Source organism: Labeo rohita, chromosome 18, assembly GCF_022985175.1.
Source record: "Labeo rohita strain BAU-BD-2019 chromosome 18, IGBB_LRoh.1.0, whole genome shotgun sequence".
Lineage (NCBI taxonomy): Eukaryota > Metazoa > Chordata > Actinopteri > Cypriniformes > Cyprinidae > Labeo > Labeo rohita.
The window spans coordinates 28,018,299-28,038,270 of NC_066886.1; the positions used below are offsets into that span (position 1 = coordinate 28,018,299).

Here is a 19,972-nt window from a genome sequence, read left to right on the forward strand (position 1 = left end):
GGGGTTTATTTACTTTATGTCTGACAACCCCAAGCATGAATGCTCATGAGGGCTTGTTAATATAACAAAAATGTCAAATAAATAAATAAATCAGAAAAAAATACCATACTGTAAAAAAAAAAAAAAAACGCAATTTGTTGAGTCAACTTAATTTGTGTTAAGTTGTACAACTTAGATATTTGAGTCGACTAAACTAAAAATGTGGTTTGTTAAACTTAAAACTGGGCTTGTTACCCACCTGACTTAAAATTTTAAGTTGCATCAACTCAAATGTATAAGTTGTCACAACATTTCAAGGTGACTAAACTTTTTGAGTTGACTGAACTTAAAATTTTAAAGGCAGCCAGGTAACAAATTATTTTGAGATGACTCAACCTTTTTTTTTTTTTTTATTATTATTATTATTTTACAGTGCAGCAGGTCACTATCACAGATGATTATATTTAGTAAAATCAGACAGGTGATTATTTATCTCTGTAGATTTCCAACTGAGGGAATTCCCAACTCAGGAATGTGTGTACTTTTTTGAATTTGTTCGGCATTGAATACATTTATGCTATTTATAACATTTCTTTTGACTCCACTATTTTGGATTTATTTATTTATAGACATTTCTCTAGCCTCCACTATTTGTTTGTTTATAGCTATAAAGCCATGTAATTACACTATAAAAAAAAAATAATAATTGTTGAGCCAACTTAAAATAATTTGTAACCTGGCTGCCTTAAAATTTTAAGTTCAGTCAACTCAAAATAAGTTTATTCAACTTGAAATGTTAAATTATACTAAGTGACAACTTAGATATTTGAGTTGAATCAACTTAAAATTTTAAGGCAGCTGGGTTACTTATCTGTGAAGTTTAGCAAACACAAATATCTAAGTTGTTACTTAGTCCAACTTAACATTTCAAGTTGACTAAACTTATTTTAGTTGACTGAACTTAAAATTTTAAGGCAGCAGGGTAACAAATTATTTTAAGCTGACTCAACAAATTGTGTTTTTTTTTTTGTGTTTTTTTTTTACAGTGTAGGCTAAAATACTGTAGTAATCTTACTAGGCAGCCTAATGTTACTTCCTTTTTGGAGCAGCCTTTATGTCGGGAGCGTATTTATGATGCTTTATAATGCTATTAGGTAGGCAGCTTACTAGGTTTTGAATGTAGTAAAGCATGCTAGCAATACTAAAGTTATGGGTTCAATTTCTAGAACACACATGCATTGTAAATCACTTTTGGATATAGAATGCGTTAAATAAGCTTCCAGTTTCTCCTTGTTTTTCTTTTTCATTCTGTTTTCATTGCTTTACAGTATGACAGATTAAACCTGATTAAAGTAAGCATTTCATGTTGTTCTTCGTTTAACCCCTGACCCCTAAACTAATGCTACCTTAAGTGTTAGTTCATACTTTTTAGCACCCCTCATTCTTGCCATTCTTGCAAGCCCTTCTCTCTCTCTCATTCTCTCTCTCTCTGTCCACGTGCACACACGAGAGACCTGTCTCACACCTCTCTTGAGTTTAGATCAGATTAGCCCACATTAAACCATCCAATCCCTGAGCCTTGACGGAATAGACCAGTATGTGTGTTAGCAGGTCTGTGTGAGTTGATTTATAGGCTTTAAAGGGTCACGAACGAGACACAACTAGAGCTGTGTGCTACAGGTCCAGCTAATCTTTTAAAGTAGCATGCGCACACACACACACACACACACACTCAGCATGCGTTTGGGGGCAGTAGGCTAATTGAACAGCTTATCGGCTGACACACATTTCTTGTCGTTTTGTCTGCTCACTTTAACCTAGACTATAAAACAAGATAGCCCATTATGTGTGGTACCTATTCAACCTAATATAGCATCAGAGTTTGCCCTCGCCTTAAGTGATTCCCCCATTGCTTTTCATTTAGATTGTGGTCTGACGTGAAGAAGATATATAAAACCAATTTATCATCATAATGCAGACTGTTTTTGGAAAGATGTATATCTCAGACTACCGTTTCTGTTGACATGGACATTTCTTCCTTGTCCTCCTAAGTCATGCCCATGAAATGATTTCAAGGAATGCAGACTTATGTACTGTATTGTGTTAATGTACATCCGTGTATAAACAGGAAGTTTTGGTGGGATATATTAAAGGGTCCTTTGTAACAGGGTTCATGTCACAGTGTGGAGAGTCATATTGCGAGATAAAAAAGTGACACTTTGTGGTATAAAATCACAGTGATGTAATGTAAAGTCACTTTGAAAGATACAAATCATATTTCATAATTTATAATTCATAATAATTTAATCATAATTGTGGAAAAAAAGTCACTTTGCGATCTGTAATATCTTAATTACAAGAAATAAAGTCACATTAAGAGATATAAAGTCAGAATTCTGAGAAATAAAGTCTCCTTGCAAAATATAATGTCTTAATTCTGAGAAATAATGGTGAGATATAGTCATTATAAGAACTAAAGGCACATTACAAGATATAAAGTCATAATTATGAGGAGTAAAGTCAAATTGTAAGGTATAAAGTCATAATTACAATAAATAAAGTTACAGTGTGATATATGTTATAATTACAAGAAAAAAAGTCACTTTGCGAGATAAAAAGTCATAATTATAAGAACTAAAGTCACATTATAAGATATAAAGTCATAATTCTGAGAAATAAAGTTACATTGTAATATATGCAATAATTACAAGAAATAAAGTCATTTAGTGAGATATAGTCATAATTATAAGAAATAAAGGTACTTTGCTAGATAAAAAGTCATAATTATGAGTAATAAAGTCACATTGTAAGATATGAAGTCATAATTATAAGAAATAGTCACATTGCGAGATATAGTCATAATTATAAGAAATAAAGTCACTTTGTACAGATGCAAAGTCATACTTATAGGAAATTAAGGCACATTGCGAGACAAAGTCATAATTATAAGAAAAAAATCACATTGTAAGATATAAAGTCAAAATTATGAGAAATAAAGTCACATTGCAAGATACAAAGTCATGAGATTATGATTATGATATATAATTATGATATATAATGTCATAATTACAAGAAATAAAGTCACTTTGTAAGATATAGTCATAATTATAAGTACTAAAGGCACGTTACGAGATAAAGTCATCGTTATGAAAAATAGTCACACTGTAAGATATAAAGTCATAATTACGAGAAATAAAGTCACTGTGATATATAGTCATAATTACAAGAAATTAAGGCACGTTGCGAGATATAAAGTCATAATTACAAGAAAAAAAATCACATTGTAAGATATAAAGTCATAATTATAAGAAATAAAGTCACTTTGTAAGACACAGTCATAATTATAAAAACCAAACACACATGTTGAGATACAAAGTCAGGTATGAAAAATAAAGTCACATCATAAGATATGAAGTCATAATTATAAGAAATTAAGGCATGTTGTGAGATATAAAGGCATAATTATAAGAAATAAAGTCACTTTGTAAGATATAGTCATAATTATAAAAACTAAACGCACATTATGAGTTTGAAAGTCATAGGTATGAAAAATAAAGTCACATCGTAAGATATAATGTCTTAATTGTGAGAAATAAAGTCACTTTGCACAGATATAAAGACATAATTACATAATTACGAGAAATAGTCTTTTAAGCGTTTCTAGTTAGATTTTTTTGGCTCACGTGAAACAACATTCAGGCTCATCTAGACTGAGCTGTACTGTATTGGGTTATAAATAGAGCGGTAATGATGTCACTTCACCCCTGTACACAAACACCCCCTTAAAAGTCTCTTTAGGTTTCTATTTTGGTACATGAGGGTGTGAATTTGTCTTATTTCCATGACGTATCAGCTTTGAAACTGCTCATTTACCATCTATCTTTATTTCACTCTATTTGTGGAAAGGCCAAATGATGTATACTTTACATGGGTAATTATCCAGTGAAGGGAAATGTCAGTCTAGCAGACTTTACCAGCTGCCACATGACAGGCCCTCGGCCAACCTTCACAGTCTGTAAATATACACTCGCCGTGAGGGGTGTATGCAAATAATGCTCTGCATAGCTACTCTTTTGCGCTCCATAATATAATCATTTTCTTCTCCTTCTCTTTCAGAAAAGCCAGAGCTGGTACAACGTAAGTCACACTTCCTATTAATAATTTGTATGTGTTTGTGTGCGTGTGCGACTGTGTGTGTGTTTATACGTGTACTAATAGTTGTGTGTCCATCTACCTTGAAATATAAACAGCCATAAATATCACCATACAGTGCGTTCGTTGTGTTACTGTAACATGAGATTTCTTAGACAAGGAACAGGAAATTTAATTACATTTAATTGATTGATTTATTTATGTATTTTAAATTCTATCGTTTATTTAATTATTTAATTATTGTTTCATAATAGGGATTATGTTTGGATTTTTTTGTAGATAATTACGTTCAAAATGATTTCTGTGTTTGTGTTAATGTGTGTCATATGTGAACACTGACGTGTTTGGTGATCAAACAGTAGAATTCTGGTGTTGTTTTACTGTAATGATTTACAGATTTGTTGCTCTTTCCTCTGACATTCATCAGTTTAGCTGCAAATATTATTTGACTCACTATCTTGCTCACTATCTGTTTCCTCATATTTCACATCTGTGTGTCATCATGACTGATTACCACCATTCACTTCTTCTGTAAAGTTCATTGTTGTGAATCACATATTTTGTCAGAAATTGAATGTTTCTAAAACGTAATTTAAAATTCAGTATTTTCTTACGTTTTTTGCATATAGAATTCCTTAAAAATGTACATATTACATATTCCCATTTAAATGGCATATTTAAATATGAATATTTAAATATATATTACATGGTACTCTGAGGTGCATGCTATTTTATACTATTTTATATGTTGAATACTATATCTTACGTTTTAACGCTGTATCATTAGTCTCTATAGCAATACAAATATCAAGATTTTCTCTCCAAGTGCTGATTTCTACTTTTTTACTATTTGCCACAAGAGAGCGCAGTTCTCACTTCTCATTCCACAGTATCATCCCACGATATCTCCTTCAGTCTTTGCTTTCTTTTTCTGTCTGTGGTTTTTCTGCCTACCCATCTCTTCTCTCTCTTCACTCTTTCTCTTCAGCATGAGAGACAGCACATTCTCAGAGTAAGCATGATTTTACACTCCACTTCCTGTTTCCTCTCACACCAATCCTTCCCCAAATGTTCAGTATGGGGACTGAAACGAGTCTTGGAGGCTTCTGTCGTTCTAATGTTGGCTTTGGCATGTGTGTGATTCTCTAATGACATAATCATAGCACCTTCCTTGATGGACTTTGAACTAAACCGAATGCTAAAACACAGGATGCACGGCATTAATACATCCTTGTGAAAAAGAAGTACACTTTAGCATACCTTTAAAAAGAATACTACAATAATATTATGGAAAGAATATATTTAAGTGTGAACTGAATGTAATGTTTTCAGGAATTAAATGAAAATGTATTACAATTCAAACTTATATTAAATACAATTAGTTGAACTTAAGAGTGTTTTTTTTTCAGTACATCTTTATATGTAATTTCATTATTACTTCTGTTGTCTGTGAAATATAGTTAAAGTTACTGCTGGATGTACTGAAAAGCATTTATGCTACAATTAAATATACTTTGAACGTCTATTGACAATTATGTCTATTGAACGTATATGTCATGTATTTAAATATGTTTGTAATTACACCTTTCTAATGATGAAGTTGCAACTTAGTACATTCTAAAATATATGTGACCCTGGACCACAAAACCAGTCTTAAGTCGCTGGGGTATATTTGTAGCAACAGCCAAAAATACATTTTATGGGTCAAAATTATTGATTTTTCTTTTATTGATTTTTCTTTTATGAAATTAAGTAAAGATCATGTTTCATGAAGATACTTTGTAAAATTCCTCCTGTAAATATATCAAAACTTAATTTTTGATTAGTAATATGCATTAGTAAGAGCTTAATTTGGACAACTTTAAATGTAATTTTCTCAATATTTTGATTTTTTAGCACCCTCAGATTCCATATATTCAAATAGTTGTATCTCAGCCAAATATTGTCCTATCCTAACAAACCATACATCAATCAAAAGCTTATTTATTCAGAAATGTTTAAAACATACTGTAGTTGTGAACGTTTGCTCTCTTTAAGATTTATATTTAAGATTTGAAATGCATATTCAGTCTAATTGTCACGAATCTGGTCGGTGTCCCGCTGTCCGCTCACCACCAGATGTCACTCTCGCCCTTTCACACACAGACTGTTGCACCACACCCCGGACTACATTTCCCATCAGCCATTACACTTGACCCACGACCAATCAGCGGCGCTATAAAAGCCCCGGACTTTCCATGCTAGTCACGGATTGTTAGATTGTATTGTTGTTGTGTTAGCGTTCCCTGGTTTCTGGTTCCCGTGTTTTTGACTTCTCGCCTGCTCTTTCGTTTACGTCTGTCTAGCCGCCTGCCTTGGATTATCGCTCTTGTTATCTGGATTATTCTCTCGATCGCCTTTGTTATTCCTGTTTGCTCCCGTCTCGACCTTGCCTGTACGACCATGTCTTTGTCTCATCCCAATAAAGGCTTGCATATGGATCCGCTCGCCTCTCGTCCCTCACTCCGTGTAACAGAACAATCCGTCAACAAGGATCCAGCAGCTCAGAACCCCGCAGTACAGATCATGCTCCTCAAGCAAGGTGAGCGACCAGTTGAAAAGTTTGTCATGGACTTCTACGCAACGCATTAGCACAGCAGACTTCGATGAGTGATCTGTGTCTGATGATTTTTTTCCGTGGAGGTCTCTCTGAACCTTTCGGCTCCTTAATGCCAATGTATCAGCCCCAGTGGACGATAAGCCAATATCTGAACATTGCACTCCAGATCAGCGGTTCCTTGCTCACTGTGGGTGTCGCGGGGAAGCAACGCGACATCGCGGTAACGCCGGCAGCGCAACCGGCCCGTGTAATGGCGGCCGTGCCGGTGCTCGCTCACCAGATGACGGCCGCGCCGGAGCGCGTTCATACCACAGCAGCGACAACAGAGCCTGTGCACAAAGTAGCGGCGACAGCGGTGCCCGTTCACAAAATGGCGGCCGCGTCGGAGCGCGTCCACACAATGGCGGCGACGGCGGAGCCCGCTCACAAGATGGCGGCGATCACAGAGCTCCGTCACGTCACAGCTGCCATACAAAAGCCATTTAAAGGTACAGTTACATTTCCTGAGTCAAGTCAAGTTTCCAAATCGAGTCAAGTTGCAGCTCTGTTTCCTGAGTCCAGTCAAGTTTCTGAGTCAAGCAACATTACAGCTGCTGTTTCTGTGTCAAGTCAAGTTACAGTCATCGTTCCCGAGCCAAGCACTGTCAAGATGGCTGCCACGCCAGAGCCACTGCACAAGATGGTTGCCACGCCAAAGCCTCCGCCTGCTAAAGCCCCGTCAGTCAGGCCGGCGCCCGCTAACGCCACGTCAGCCAAACCACAGCCTGCTCAGGACATCTCCGTCAAGTCACAGCCAGTTCACGCCATGTCTTCTGCTCTTGAGTCTGCACCCATCATGGCCGCCCTCCCTGAAGCAGTTCCCGAGTCAAGCAAAGTCACAGCCGTGGTTCCTGAGTCAAGTCACGTACCGCCTGACATCCCAAGATCGCGGCCTATCATGATGGCACATGTGCTGGATTCACCCCTGATGGCTGTACGGGCAGCTAAAATGGCGCTCCTTCACGTCGCGGCTGCTACCCCAGGGTCAAGTCAAGCTTCCAAGTCCGGTCAAACAACAGAGTCAAGTCAAACCAAAGCTCTTGTTCTCCACGAGTCAAGCCAAGTCACAGCTGTTCCTCATGAGTTAAGTCACGTTACAGCTGTCGTCCCTGAGCCAAGTCACGTCACAGCTGTCGTCCCTGAGCCAAGTCACGTTACAGCTGTTATTCCTGAAGCAAGCCAGGCCTCTGCAGATCCTCGTGAGTCAAGCCTAGTTGTCAGGTCCTGTCATAATGCAGCTTCCGTCTCCAGTCAAGCTTCAGCGTCCAGTCAAGCTTCAGCGTCCAGTCAAGCTTCAGCGTCCAGTCAAGCTTCAGCGTCCAGTCAAGCTTCAGCGTCCAGTCAAGCTTCCAAGTCCCGTCAAGCTACAGCGTCCAGTCAAGCTACAGCGTCCAGTCAAGCTTCCAAGTCCAGTCAAGCTTCCAAGTCCAGTCAAGCTTCCAGGTCCAGTCAAGCTTCCAAGTCGAGCAATGTCAAGGCGGCTGTTCCAGAGTCAAGCCACGCCCCGCCTGACGGCCCAGAGTCAAGCCACGCCCCGCCTGACGGCCCAGAGTCAAGCCACGCCCCGCCTGACGGCCCAGAGTCAAGCCACGCCCCGCCTGACGGCCCAGACTCAAGCCACGCCCCGCCTGACGGCCCAGACTCAAGCCACGTCTCGTCTGGCCACCCAGAGCCTTACCATGACCCGTCTGACGGCCCAGAGTCAGGTCATGCCCAGTCCCCAAGTCAAGTCACACCAGACCCCAAGTCAAGTCACATCTCGTCTGACATCCCAAGACCACAGCCTATCGGGATAGCCAGCGCCCTGGACCCACCACAACCTCCCGCTGCTGCTCTACCCTTAATGGCTATTGCCATCTGGTGTGTGTGGGCTGCACATTGTGCTTCTGGGGTCACGTCTGGTCTCAAGTCTGCTCCAGAGCCCCGTCTGGTCTCAAGTCTGCTCCAGAGCCCCCGTCTGGTCTCAAGTCTGCTCCAGAGCCCCCGTCTGGTCTCAAGTCTGCTCCAGAGCCCCGTCTGGTCTCAAGTCTGCTCCAGAGGTCCCGTCTGGTCTCAAGTCGGCTCCAGAGGCCTTCCCCGTCGGAGAAGCTGCGCCAATGCCTCCAGAGGTGTCAGCGTCAGCTGTAGAACCTCCTATGGAGGGGGCGTTTCCCTTTGAACTCTCTGCTTCTCCCTTTATTCTGTCTGGCTCCTCTGTCTCTGCTTTCCCCAGGTCCCAGACCAGGACGCAGCCTCCTGTTCCGCCCCGGAGGGCTGCGGTGCCTCCTGTTCCGCCCGGAGGGCTGCGGCACCTCCTGCTCCACCTCCTGTTCCGCCCGGAGGACTGCTGCGCCTTCTCCTATTCTGTCTGCCTCCTCTGTCCCTGCTATCCCCAGGTCCCAGACCGTGACGCAGATTCCTGTTTCGCCCTGGAGGGCTGCTCCACCTCCTGCTCCGCCTCCTGTTTCGCCTCGGAGGGCTCCTGCGCCTCCTGCTCCACCCTGGAGGGCGCCGCGCCTCACGCTCTGCCTCCGGCTCCGCCCTGGAGGGCTCTGGCGTCGCTTGCTCCGCCTCCGGCTCCGCCCTGGAGGTCTCCTGTGCCTCCTGCTCCGCCTCCGGCCCCACCCTGGAGGGTTCCTGCTCTGCCAGTCCTGCCTCAATCACCGGGTCCTCCGCAGGAACCTGGCCCTCCAGCCCTCGCCCTGTCTCACTCCCGCCCCACCGCTTCCCTGGACTGTTACTCTGTTGGAGCGTCTGGAAGCCGCTCCTTGGGGGGGCTATGTCACGAATCTGGTCGGTGTCCCGCTGTCCGCTCACCACCAGATGTCACTCTCGCCCTTTCACACACAGACTGTTGCACCACACCCCGGACTACATTTCCCATCAGCCATTACACTTGACCCACGACCAATCAGCGGCGCTATAAAAGCCCCGGACTTTCCATGCTAGTCACGGATTGTTAGATTGTATTGTTGTTGTGTTAGCGTTCCCTGGTTTCTGGTTCCCGTGTTTTTGACTTCTCGCCTGCTCTTTCGTTTACGTCTGTCTAGCCGCCTGCCTTGGATTATCGCTCTTGTTATCTGGATTATTCTCTCGATCGCCTTTGTTATTCCTGTTTGCTCCCGTCTCGACCTTGCCTGTACGACCATGTCTTTGTCTCATCCCAATAAAGGCTTGCATATGGATCCGCTCGCCTCTCGTCCCTCACTCCGTGTAACACTAATTAAGCACACTTCTTTTTCACAAGTGCCTGCATGGCGGCAGCGTTTGAGAGTCACTGTAAATAGACTTCGCATCTCTTTGATTGGTTCTGGTTCTCAGCAGTGTGATGTGATTGGTTGATTAAACTGCATCTGGATGAATGTGAGCACAGACTGAGCTGTTTGATGCATACTAAGTGCATACTGGACAGGGTCTCACGTTGTGGCGTTGCTGTTATATTTGTACAGTGTATGTGGTACATTTCTGATGCACTGTCTGTGGAATGTATGTGTGTCTGTGTGTTCGTATGGGCAGTGATGATCTCCCATGGCCCTGAGAGCTCTGTGATTACATCTCATCCGTCATCATGTGAGTTCTGAGCCCGACTGACCACCCGAGTGAATGCCAGCTACTGTACTGTGCTGCAGTTAGGCTCTGCGAGGTTTTGTTTACAAGAAAGTACTGATTATTGCAGCTCAACAGCATCTGATTGTATAGGAACAAGCTTGTATGAAGCAGTTTATTTTAAGGCAGCAATTTCATGACACATTTGTTCTTGTTAGATTCAGGGGTAAAATTAGGTAATAGAGCATTCCATCAGTAGGGTTTTCGGTTACAGTTTAAAAATGAATAATTTATCATTATCATTATTTAGATTTGAACTTTAAAAAAAAAAAAAAATGACTAAGTGTTTTTTACATATTGATGCTTGATCAGGACCATTATATATTGGGTAATAATATTGCCAGTGTTGTATATACGTTGGGGTGTGATTTTTCAGTGTAAACAGTAACCTACCATTTGTCAATAAAACACAAGATATAACATGCAGATACAACTACAGTCATCAATTATTCAAAAAATATTAATATTCCAAGTCCTCAAAGGCAAAACGATTTGTAAGAGGAATAGACATGAAAGCTTATCCTGAGTGCTGTGAGCAAATTCAAAAAATGCCAACACAAGAAGCGTTATGTCAGCCTTGGTTGTGAAATGCCAGAGGCTCTTGTGTGTCTCGTGACCGACTGCGTCATGCTACGGGAGTATCTTTTTGAATGAGCGCGTTAACGGAGCGGATCATTTTCAGAGATTAAAACCATATGTTTTACTCTCTTCTTCGCATAAAGATATTGTATGGCTTCAGAAGATTTGGAATGCAACACGGCATGTTTGTAATGCTTTTATACTGCTTGTTTAGGGTTCAGAAGTGGGTAGGTTTAGGGAGAGGTGGAGTTAGGTGCTCCAATGAAAGTATAAATTTATATAAAAATATTACTATATTACTATTTTTTTTTTTTTTTACAAGTGTATGCAAACCATTAAAATAAGATTAACAACTGAAAACAATGGAGGACGCTGCATGTCGAAAAGTGACACTAAAAGCTGGGACACACCAGCGGCGACAAAAGCCAATGGTGTTCTCGCATCACGTCAGTAGTGTCTAGATAAAGCATGTCTGCGCTTGAACACACCGCACACAGACTCCAGCCAACTGCAAACAAACGTGTGTTCTGTGCCTGCTTGAGAGGAATTAGCTGTCTATATCAGCAGTTATCAACAGTATATATTCGTCATTTAAAAGGAGAAACTGAAACAAAGCTATACGAGATATACGTAGATATATGAAACGTAAAGAAGGCAGCGCTTGCTTACCATTTTTAATATCAGTTATGTTGATAACTTTATTCATTTTAAGCAGTTTCTGTTGAAAATATTCACATATTGGAATGCTTGGGAAAGATCACATAACATTAGAACATTTCTTCTGTTTGTGCCGCCTGTTTACTTGCCCGTTTTCACTTGCCCATTTTCAGAAGAGCCTGTGGAAGAGGGTATGAATGAGCTAGGGATTAAAGGAGAAGTCCACTTCCAGAACAAAAATTTACAGACTAATGTAATTTACTCACCCTCTTGTCATCCAAGATGTTCATGTCTTTCTTTCTTCAGCCGATAAGAAATTATGTTTCTCGAGGAAAACATTCCCGAATTTTTCTCCATATAGTGGACTTCAATGGTGCCCCCAGGTTTAAACTTCCAAAATGCAGCTTCAAATGGCTCTAAACCAGTGGTTCTCAAAGTGTGGTACTCAGGCTCCCTCTAGTGGTACGCAGGGGGATGACTAAATTAAATATAAATTAATGTTAAAACACAATACGATTTAACTTAATCTTTATTACAGTAAAGTTTTTTTATTTTTTATTACAGATTTTCTTACATTTACATGTACAGTAGGGGTTTTATTTAAATTTTTTATTTAAACATTTTAATTTAATCATTATTTAAGTTTTTTTTTATTTACCTGTTTGTAAGCACTGTGCAGTGTTAATATTCAAACTGTGTATTTAAATGTTAAAGACAACAATAAATATTCTTATTAGAAATAAAACTGTCTCGATTTCGAACTGCGCAGAGCTGTAGTTGAATAGTCAGGCCTACTACGCTACTGTATTTTAGTGCTGGTCATTATGGTAGTACTTGGAGAGCCAAATAATTTCTGATGTGGTACTTGGTATAAAAAGTTTGAGAGCCACTGCTCTAAACGATCCCAGCCGAGGAAAAGGGTCTTATCTAGCGAAATGATCGGTCATTTTTAAAATCAAACTGACAATTTATTTACTTTTTAACCCCAAATGCTTGTCTTGTCTAAGTCTGTGTGAACTCTGTTTATTTCCGGTTCAATACGGTCAATACAGTTAGGGTAACTTTAAAATCGTCCTACATTGCTGCAGAAGTACTGACCCAGTGTTTACAAAGTGAACATGCAGAGAAGATCACATTAATAAATAAAAACAAAAAAGGTAAAACAGCAATGTAGGATGATTTTGACATTGAAGAAGAAAACAAGACGGGAGTTTTTCAACATACCCTAACTGTATTGACCCAGATTACACAGACTATGCATGCGCATTGCATCGCAGGGACGAGACAAGATGAGTGTTTGAGATTAAAAAGTAAAAATAGTTTGACAATTTTTTCAAAAATGATGATCGTTTCGCTAGATAAAATCCTTCTTCCCTGGCTGGGATCGTTTAGAGCCATGTGAAGTTGCATTTAAACTGCATTTTGAAACTTCAGACTTGGGGGCACCATTGAAGACCACCATATGGAAAAAAATTCGGGAATGTTTTCCTCAAGAAACATAATTTCTTATCGACTTCTTGAATTCTCACACTGACTTGTTCTCTAAACTGAGCATCCAATCAGAGTTCTCACTCTCGCTGACAGCCCCGACGCCAATTCAACATGTCAAATCGGGCAAACTCCCATCGGCGTGAGCCCAAAGAGAGCCGACTGGAACAAACCAACAAACTAGCCCGACATACGCTCACCGATGGCCCGATGTTGGCCAACCGTCGGCTTAGTGTGTCCCGGGCTTAAAAGGATATCCCTGTGCGTCGAAAAATGACCCTGAAGGGGTCCTGACCAAGCATCAATATGTGATGAGTTGGGAGTGAGAATTTGTTGCTAAATGTTGACAGAACTTTAATTTTTCAATGAACTACTCCTTTAGGGTGGACATTTGGCTAAATAAAAAACAATGAGTTGTAAGAGACTGCACCCGCAAAGTTGATGTATATTTCCAACGCTAGACATTGTCTCACTTGCCATTAGAAAACAAAGCGTTCCCCTGATAACGTTACTGGAGATGTCACACCCACTCATAGCACCAGGCACCGGCGTCTCTCATTATTTACTCTTTTAGTTAATGTGTAACTTACTTTACATACTCATCAGCAGGAGTAAACACACTCACATGCATCCAGCTCTACATAAATCAGCAGGACAGATAGAGCTGTTGTGCTCCGCGGTATCTTCTGAGGTTTCTGCTGGTCTGCGTCTGCATTGGAATGTTCCTGAGTATCTAATACTCTTATCTTCTACGTATGGATATTTATGCATAAGCGCTGAAGAGAGGACACTTTTGGGTCGGAGTTGTCTCTTGCACAAGCAGAATTCCATTCTTAGCATTATGACTGCTGCAGATCATGTGTCAGTCTTTGTTCTTGGTTATCTTTAGGCACAAATGAGAGGGAGCGAGCAAGCATAGTTTGGCGTTGAGAGATACAAGTGTGAGCTCTACACTGGAAAGCATAAATGATTAAAAAGAAGATCTAATAACCAAAGGAATTGGTGCAGAGAGTTTCTGGGTGGTGTTTATTTGTCATTGTGGTCCGATTCACACCCGTAGAAGACCATCTTTCTTCTCTGAAGTCTAACAAGAGCAGCTACTGAATGAAGAAAACAAGCAAAAACTCTGAGAACCCAGATGAATTATGTCTTTGATGGACTAAACTCCAAGAAGAACATTTTTTGAAAGCCAACAACCTGTAATGGAGATATTGGTAGCTGTTGCATACTGAGGTAACAATTAATAATCGCTTGCGGAAGTAACTTTCTGTTCCTTCTTCATCGACACACTTTGTTTGTCATTGTGGTCCGATTCACACCTGCAGAAGACTATCTTTCTTCTTTGACGTCTGACAAAAGCAGCTGCTAAATGCTTAAATGAATCACATCTTTGATGGACTAAACTCCCAGAAGACGTTCTTTGAAAGCCAACAACCAAACTGTAGTGGAGACATTAGTGGCTATTAGTGCATACTGAGGGAACAATTAATGGTTGATTGCGGAAGTAACTTACTGTTCCTTCCTCATCAATTGTCTAGTGACGCTTTTTAGATGCTCTTTATTTGTTGTCGTGGTCTGTTTCAAACCTATAGAAGATCATTTTTTTCTTCTCTGAGGTCTAACAAGAACAGCTGAATGCAGAAAACAAACACAAACTTTGGATGGACGAAGAAGAATCATGTCTTTGATGGACTAAACTCCAAGAACAACGTTTTTTGAAAGCCAACAACCAACCTGTAATCGCGATATTAGTATCATTGCATACTAAAAGTAACAATTAATGTTTGATTAAGGAAGTAACTTCCTCTTCCTTCATCATCAACTCTCTAGTGAGTGTTTACAGTCTGAAGAAGCATAAAGAATCAAGACGGACACGCTTACAGACTTTTTCCAAGTACATTCGGTGGGAAACTGGAACAAACAGTGGCATAATAAACTATCTGTCTGCAGAGGTTACTAAAGGCCACTTGTGTGAATGTGTTTTTGAACTGGAATCACGTGGTGCTAGTCAGAAAAGCCCAACATTCACATCTTGATAGAGGTTACGCCCTCATGATCATCTGCGATAGCGTACCTTTAAGGAGTGAGTCAGCCAACAGACCCTAATAAAATATCACCAGGATCTGGCAGTCTGAGCGGAGTGTCATTGATGAACTGATTGATTCGCTGGCTGTAGTAAGACAGAGGCACAGAAACATGGATTCATCACTAAGCTCTCAGGACGATTGGGAGACCCTTATAGAGCTGGAGGAGGCTTTGACAGGCTGGTTAATTCAGGGTTCAGACTGGGACCAGAACTGGCATTGGGGCCCAGGGGACGACCCGTACCAGGATGAGGAAATACCTGCTGTGAGTCTACAAAAAGATTAGTAAAGATTCAACAAAAGAGTAGGGACTAGGGTACACCGTCGATAATAATAGACCATTGTACAACATAAAAATTACATACAATTATGCTAAATGATATAAGTTTACTTTATATTTTTATTTAATTTATTTACTATTTTTAATTTGGTAGAAATTAGTAAAAACGTGCAATTAAAATGTTGACACTGAAGTATCAGTTCTATCTACATGTGAATTTCATATTTTAGAATAATATAATATAATATAATATAATATAATATAATATATTATGTTGTATTATATTATATTGTATTATAATTAATATATTATTATATTCTGTTTTAAAAATATGAAATTCACATAATTTCATAAAATTATTGCGATTATCATGTTATATGGATATGTAAGTGTGTGTGTGTGTGTGTGTTGAATTGTTAAGCTTTTAATATACATTCATTTTAGATTTTATTTTATTCATTTACAATGTGATTTAAATTTTTTGTAATATAATATAATAAATATAATATAATATATAATTATACATAGAAAGTATGTAGAGGTTGACAGATGAGCGTGTGAATTGTGTAGATCAAAATGACATAATAAACCAAAGAATTTATGTTATGTTATATTATATTATATTTATTATATCATGAACGGATGAATTCTGTTGTAAAAATATGAATTTACATGAATTTATAAAATGATTATGCTTATAATGAGCTTTTAATTGTTAAGCTTTTAATACGCATTAATTTTAGATTTTATTTTATGTAATCATAAATATGTATGTTAATTTCATATTTTGAAAATGAATTCAGCAGTTGATTAATATAATTTCTGTTTTATTCTATGGTAGTTCTCAGAAGTTTGTTATTGTTTTTTCTCACTTCCATGGCAACAGTGTATCACAAGTAAGGAATCACCATTTTACACAGTTGATCTTAAGACCTCTTGAGATCAAAGTTGAAATGATTGTCTTGTGTTTTCTGAGAGCATTTGTCTTTAGAGGCTGTTCAAACTTTGCTGTTACTGATGCCTGGTGTACATTCAAGAGTACATTCAAGCAACAAGAGTGCGTTTGTGAATGAGAAGCAGTGGGAATGAACTCATTGTAGTTCATCTCTCACCGCTCACGCTGCTGCATGGCAAAACTAAACCAGCATTTGACTGATGATCAGCTGTGTGAGAGTGGAATTGCTCTCTCTCTCTGGTTTTTGGATGTGTGAGTATGCGTGTTTTCCTCACCTACTGCTTTATGTGTTTTGCAGGTCCTCAGTCCCACATACAAGCAGCGTAATGAAGACTTCAGGAAGCTCTTTAAGCAGTTGCCAGACACAGAGCGTCTCATTGTGGGTAAGAGCTCTCATGTACTAAGTCTAATCATAAACAAATGAAATACTTACATACAATCACATTAGCATTTAGACTTAGTATTTGTTACAAGTATTTGTTATATATTGGACCTACATTTGGTAACATTTTGGCATATTTTTGTCTAAAAATGTATTAAGTATGATATGTCTTTATAATAATCTTTTTACTTTATATGAATGTTTTTGTCTTGGGAAACGAAAATACTTTTGATTATGGTTACATCCAAATTTTGAACCAAACTGTAAATAACATATAAAACCTAATAAGGTAATAAAAAATACAAAATCCAAATTATCTTTTTTTTTTTTGTCTTTCCAGTTTAAGGTCCATTTGACTTTAAACAGTTAGTTCCAATGAATGAGTAATATTAATTTAATCTTCTCACTGGAAATATATATATATATATATATATATATAATATATAATATAAATAATATATATATATATATATATATATATATATATGTATATAAATTGAATGATGTGACAGGAGAGACATCTTTTAAATTTGACCTTGTCCTTTCACTGGCAGATTACTCATGTGCTCTGCAGCGGGACATTCTCCTGCAAGGCCGCCTCTACCTCTCCGAAAACTGGATCTGTTTTTACAGCAACATCTTTCGCTGGGAAACACTGGTATGATTTATGACTCAAACTTTTGGAGCCACAACCAGAAAGATTGATAAGAGTTAAGTTGAGTTTTGTTGTTGTATTGTATGCGTGTGCAGCTTACCGTACGGCTGAAAGACATCTGCTCCATGACGAAAGAGAAAACAGCGCGTCTGATTCCCAATGCTATACAGGTGTGCACGGACACTGAGAAGGTAAGAGTCTTTTAGATGCTTCAACACATTAATGCATGAGTTGTTTCTCGATGTTCATCATTTGCTCTCTCTGCTTTGCTCTTCCCTTCAGCACTTTTTCACATCGTTTGGTGCGAGAGACAGGACTTACATGATGATGTTCAGACTTTGGCAGAATGCACTACTAGACAAGGTGAGAATGAGAACACAGCAGTGTTGTCAAAAATATTGGTACTTTGGTAGCAAGTCAAATATTGTAAAAAATGCTATGGCCAATCAGAGATCAAATGCATTCTCTGTGTTTTTATTGTTCATCAGAAAAAAAATTATATTAAACATTATAGTTGTGGTGTGGACCTTTAGAATGATTTTTTTTTTTTTAAATATATTTACTGTTAAAGAGTTAGTTCACCCGAAAATGAAAATTCTGTCATTAATTACTCACCCTCATGTCGTTCCAAACCCATAAAACCTTTGTTCATCTTCGGAACACAAATGTAGATATTTTTGATGAAATCCGAGAGCTTTCTGACCCTGCATAGACAGCAACAAAAAGGTAGTAAGGGCATCAGTGAAATAGCCCATGCGTCATCAGTGATTCAGCCTTAATTCTACGAAATTTTATGCAAAGAAAACAAAAAAAAAAGACTTCATTCAACTATTTCTTCTTTAATGCACCTTTACAAGTGTACCACAATGCATGCAGGAGCCTGCGTTATTAATGACAGAATTTTCATTTTTGGGTAAACTCTCCCTTTAACATCATAGTCCTTGGTGTGAACGGGCCTTTAGTCAGAATCCACTCAAACACCCTCAAAATGAGTTTGGTACACATCTGCAAATCCTTTTAGTAATTTTTATAAATACTTTTATCCTATCATAAACTACAAAATGTAAACCTGATGTAACTAAGACATTCATTGTGCAGTGTTTTTGTGATTATAGCAGGATATTTCGCAGGAAAGCAAAGTTCAGTCAGTGAGTTTGCGCTGAACTGAAGTGATTGACAGCTGTAATGATTATTAATATAGTGCTGTTTGCTTTTCCTTTGCTCTTTGCAGTTTCATGCTGCCATTTACATACAGCAAAGTTTCTGAATTGATACAACTTGCATCCGAAACTGCGATGACCGACATTGATAACCATAACAACGAATGAGATCTAAAAAACTCTGATACTGTATGTCAAAAAAGATCTGTTCACTGTGGAGACTAAATGCAAACTAATAGACCCACCACTTCTTCTGTGCAATGTGTTCTTTAATTTATTAGTAATATTTCATTTGGTCTATTGGTAACTTGGTCAAAATTACACTTTGTTTTAATGTATTATTTACATATAATTATTATTTGCATTAATAATTAACTGATTTAAATTCTTTATTTTAAAATAATTAAATAAAATAGTCACGTAATTACAGGGACCGTTCACCCAAAAATGAAAATTACCCCATGATTTACTTTACCATCAAGCCATCCTAGGTGTATATGATGTTCTTCTTTCAGACAATTACAATTGGAGTTATATTAAAAAATGTCCTGGCTCTTCCAAGCTTTATAATGGCAGTGAATGGCTGTTAATTTTTTTGAAATCTAATAAAGTTCATCCATCCATCATAAAAAGTATTCCATACGGCTCTGAGTATGCCTTCTGAAATGAATCGATGCATTTTTGTAAGAAAAATGTTAAAACTTTAGAAACCGTGATCTCTAGCTTCTGATAACTGTTGTATGCATGTAAACAAGAGAGTGGCGTCCCAGCGGATGATGTAGGACGTAGGCGTAGTGTAAGCTCCAGTGAGAAGTGACAAAAGTATAGTGGAGAGAACAAAACAAAACTCTGGAGGAGACTGCTTCTCCTGTATTAAAAAAAGGAAGCTTTGCTTCCTTTGCTTCTGTAAACAAAACTTCAAAATCTTAACAACCATTCACCACTATTATAAAGTTTGGAGGAGCCAGGACATTTTTTTTAATATAACTCTAATAGTATTCGTCTGAACTAAGAAAGTCATATACACCTAGGATGGCTTGAGGAGGGTGACTAAATCAAGGGGTAATTAAAATTTTTTGGGTGAACTATCTCTTTAAGTAGAAAGTACAAAAGTACAGACAAGGTGGTGCGGAGAGCTCTTATGTGGACATGTTCAGACTTGTTTAATGCAAATAACTAACCTTGAGCACGCAGTCACTTATTTAGAATACTCCAAAATTAGAATGTCAATTACAAAACATTAGAGCAAGGTTAAGCACAAATTCATGTGCATATGCATGTGTTTTGCTAATTAAGCTACATTTTGTCATGAGAAGTTCTCCTGTGTGCATAAATACAAATAATCCATGCAATTCTTAGTGAATTACTTTTAAGCAAT

General features: G+C 38.6%; 1 protein-coding gene across 1 annotated transcript in view; it reads left to right on the forward strand.

Annotated features, from left to right (window-relative positions):
- gramd1bb (GRAM domain containing 1Bb) overlaps positions 1 to 19,972 on the forward strand; it is a 155,026-nt gene that overhangs the window by 121,892 nt on the left and 13,162 nt on the right. Inside the window, 6 exon segments of the mRNA XM_051134595.1 lie at positions 4,096 to 4,116; positions 5,120 to 5,143; positions 16,696 to 16,780; positions 17,334 to 17,437; positions 17,530 to 17,625; positions 17,717 to 17,797. Of these exon segments, the coding sequence (XP_050990552.1) occupies positions 4,096 to 4,116; positions 5,120 to 5,143; positions 16,696 to 16,780; positions 17,334 to 17,437; positions 17,530 to 17,625; positions 17,717 to 17,797 (411 nt within the window).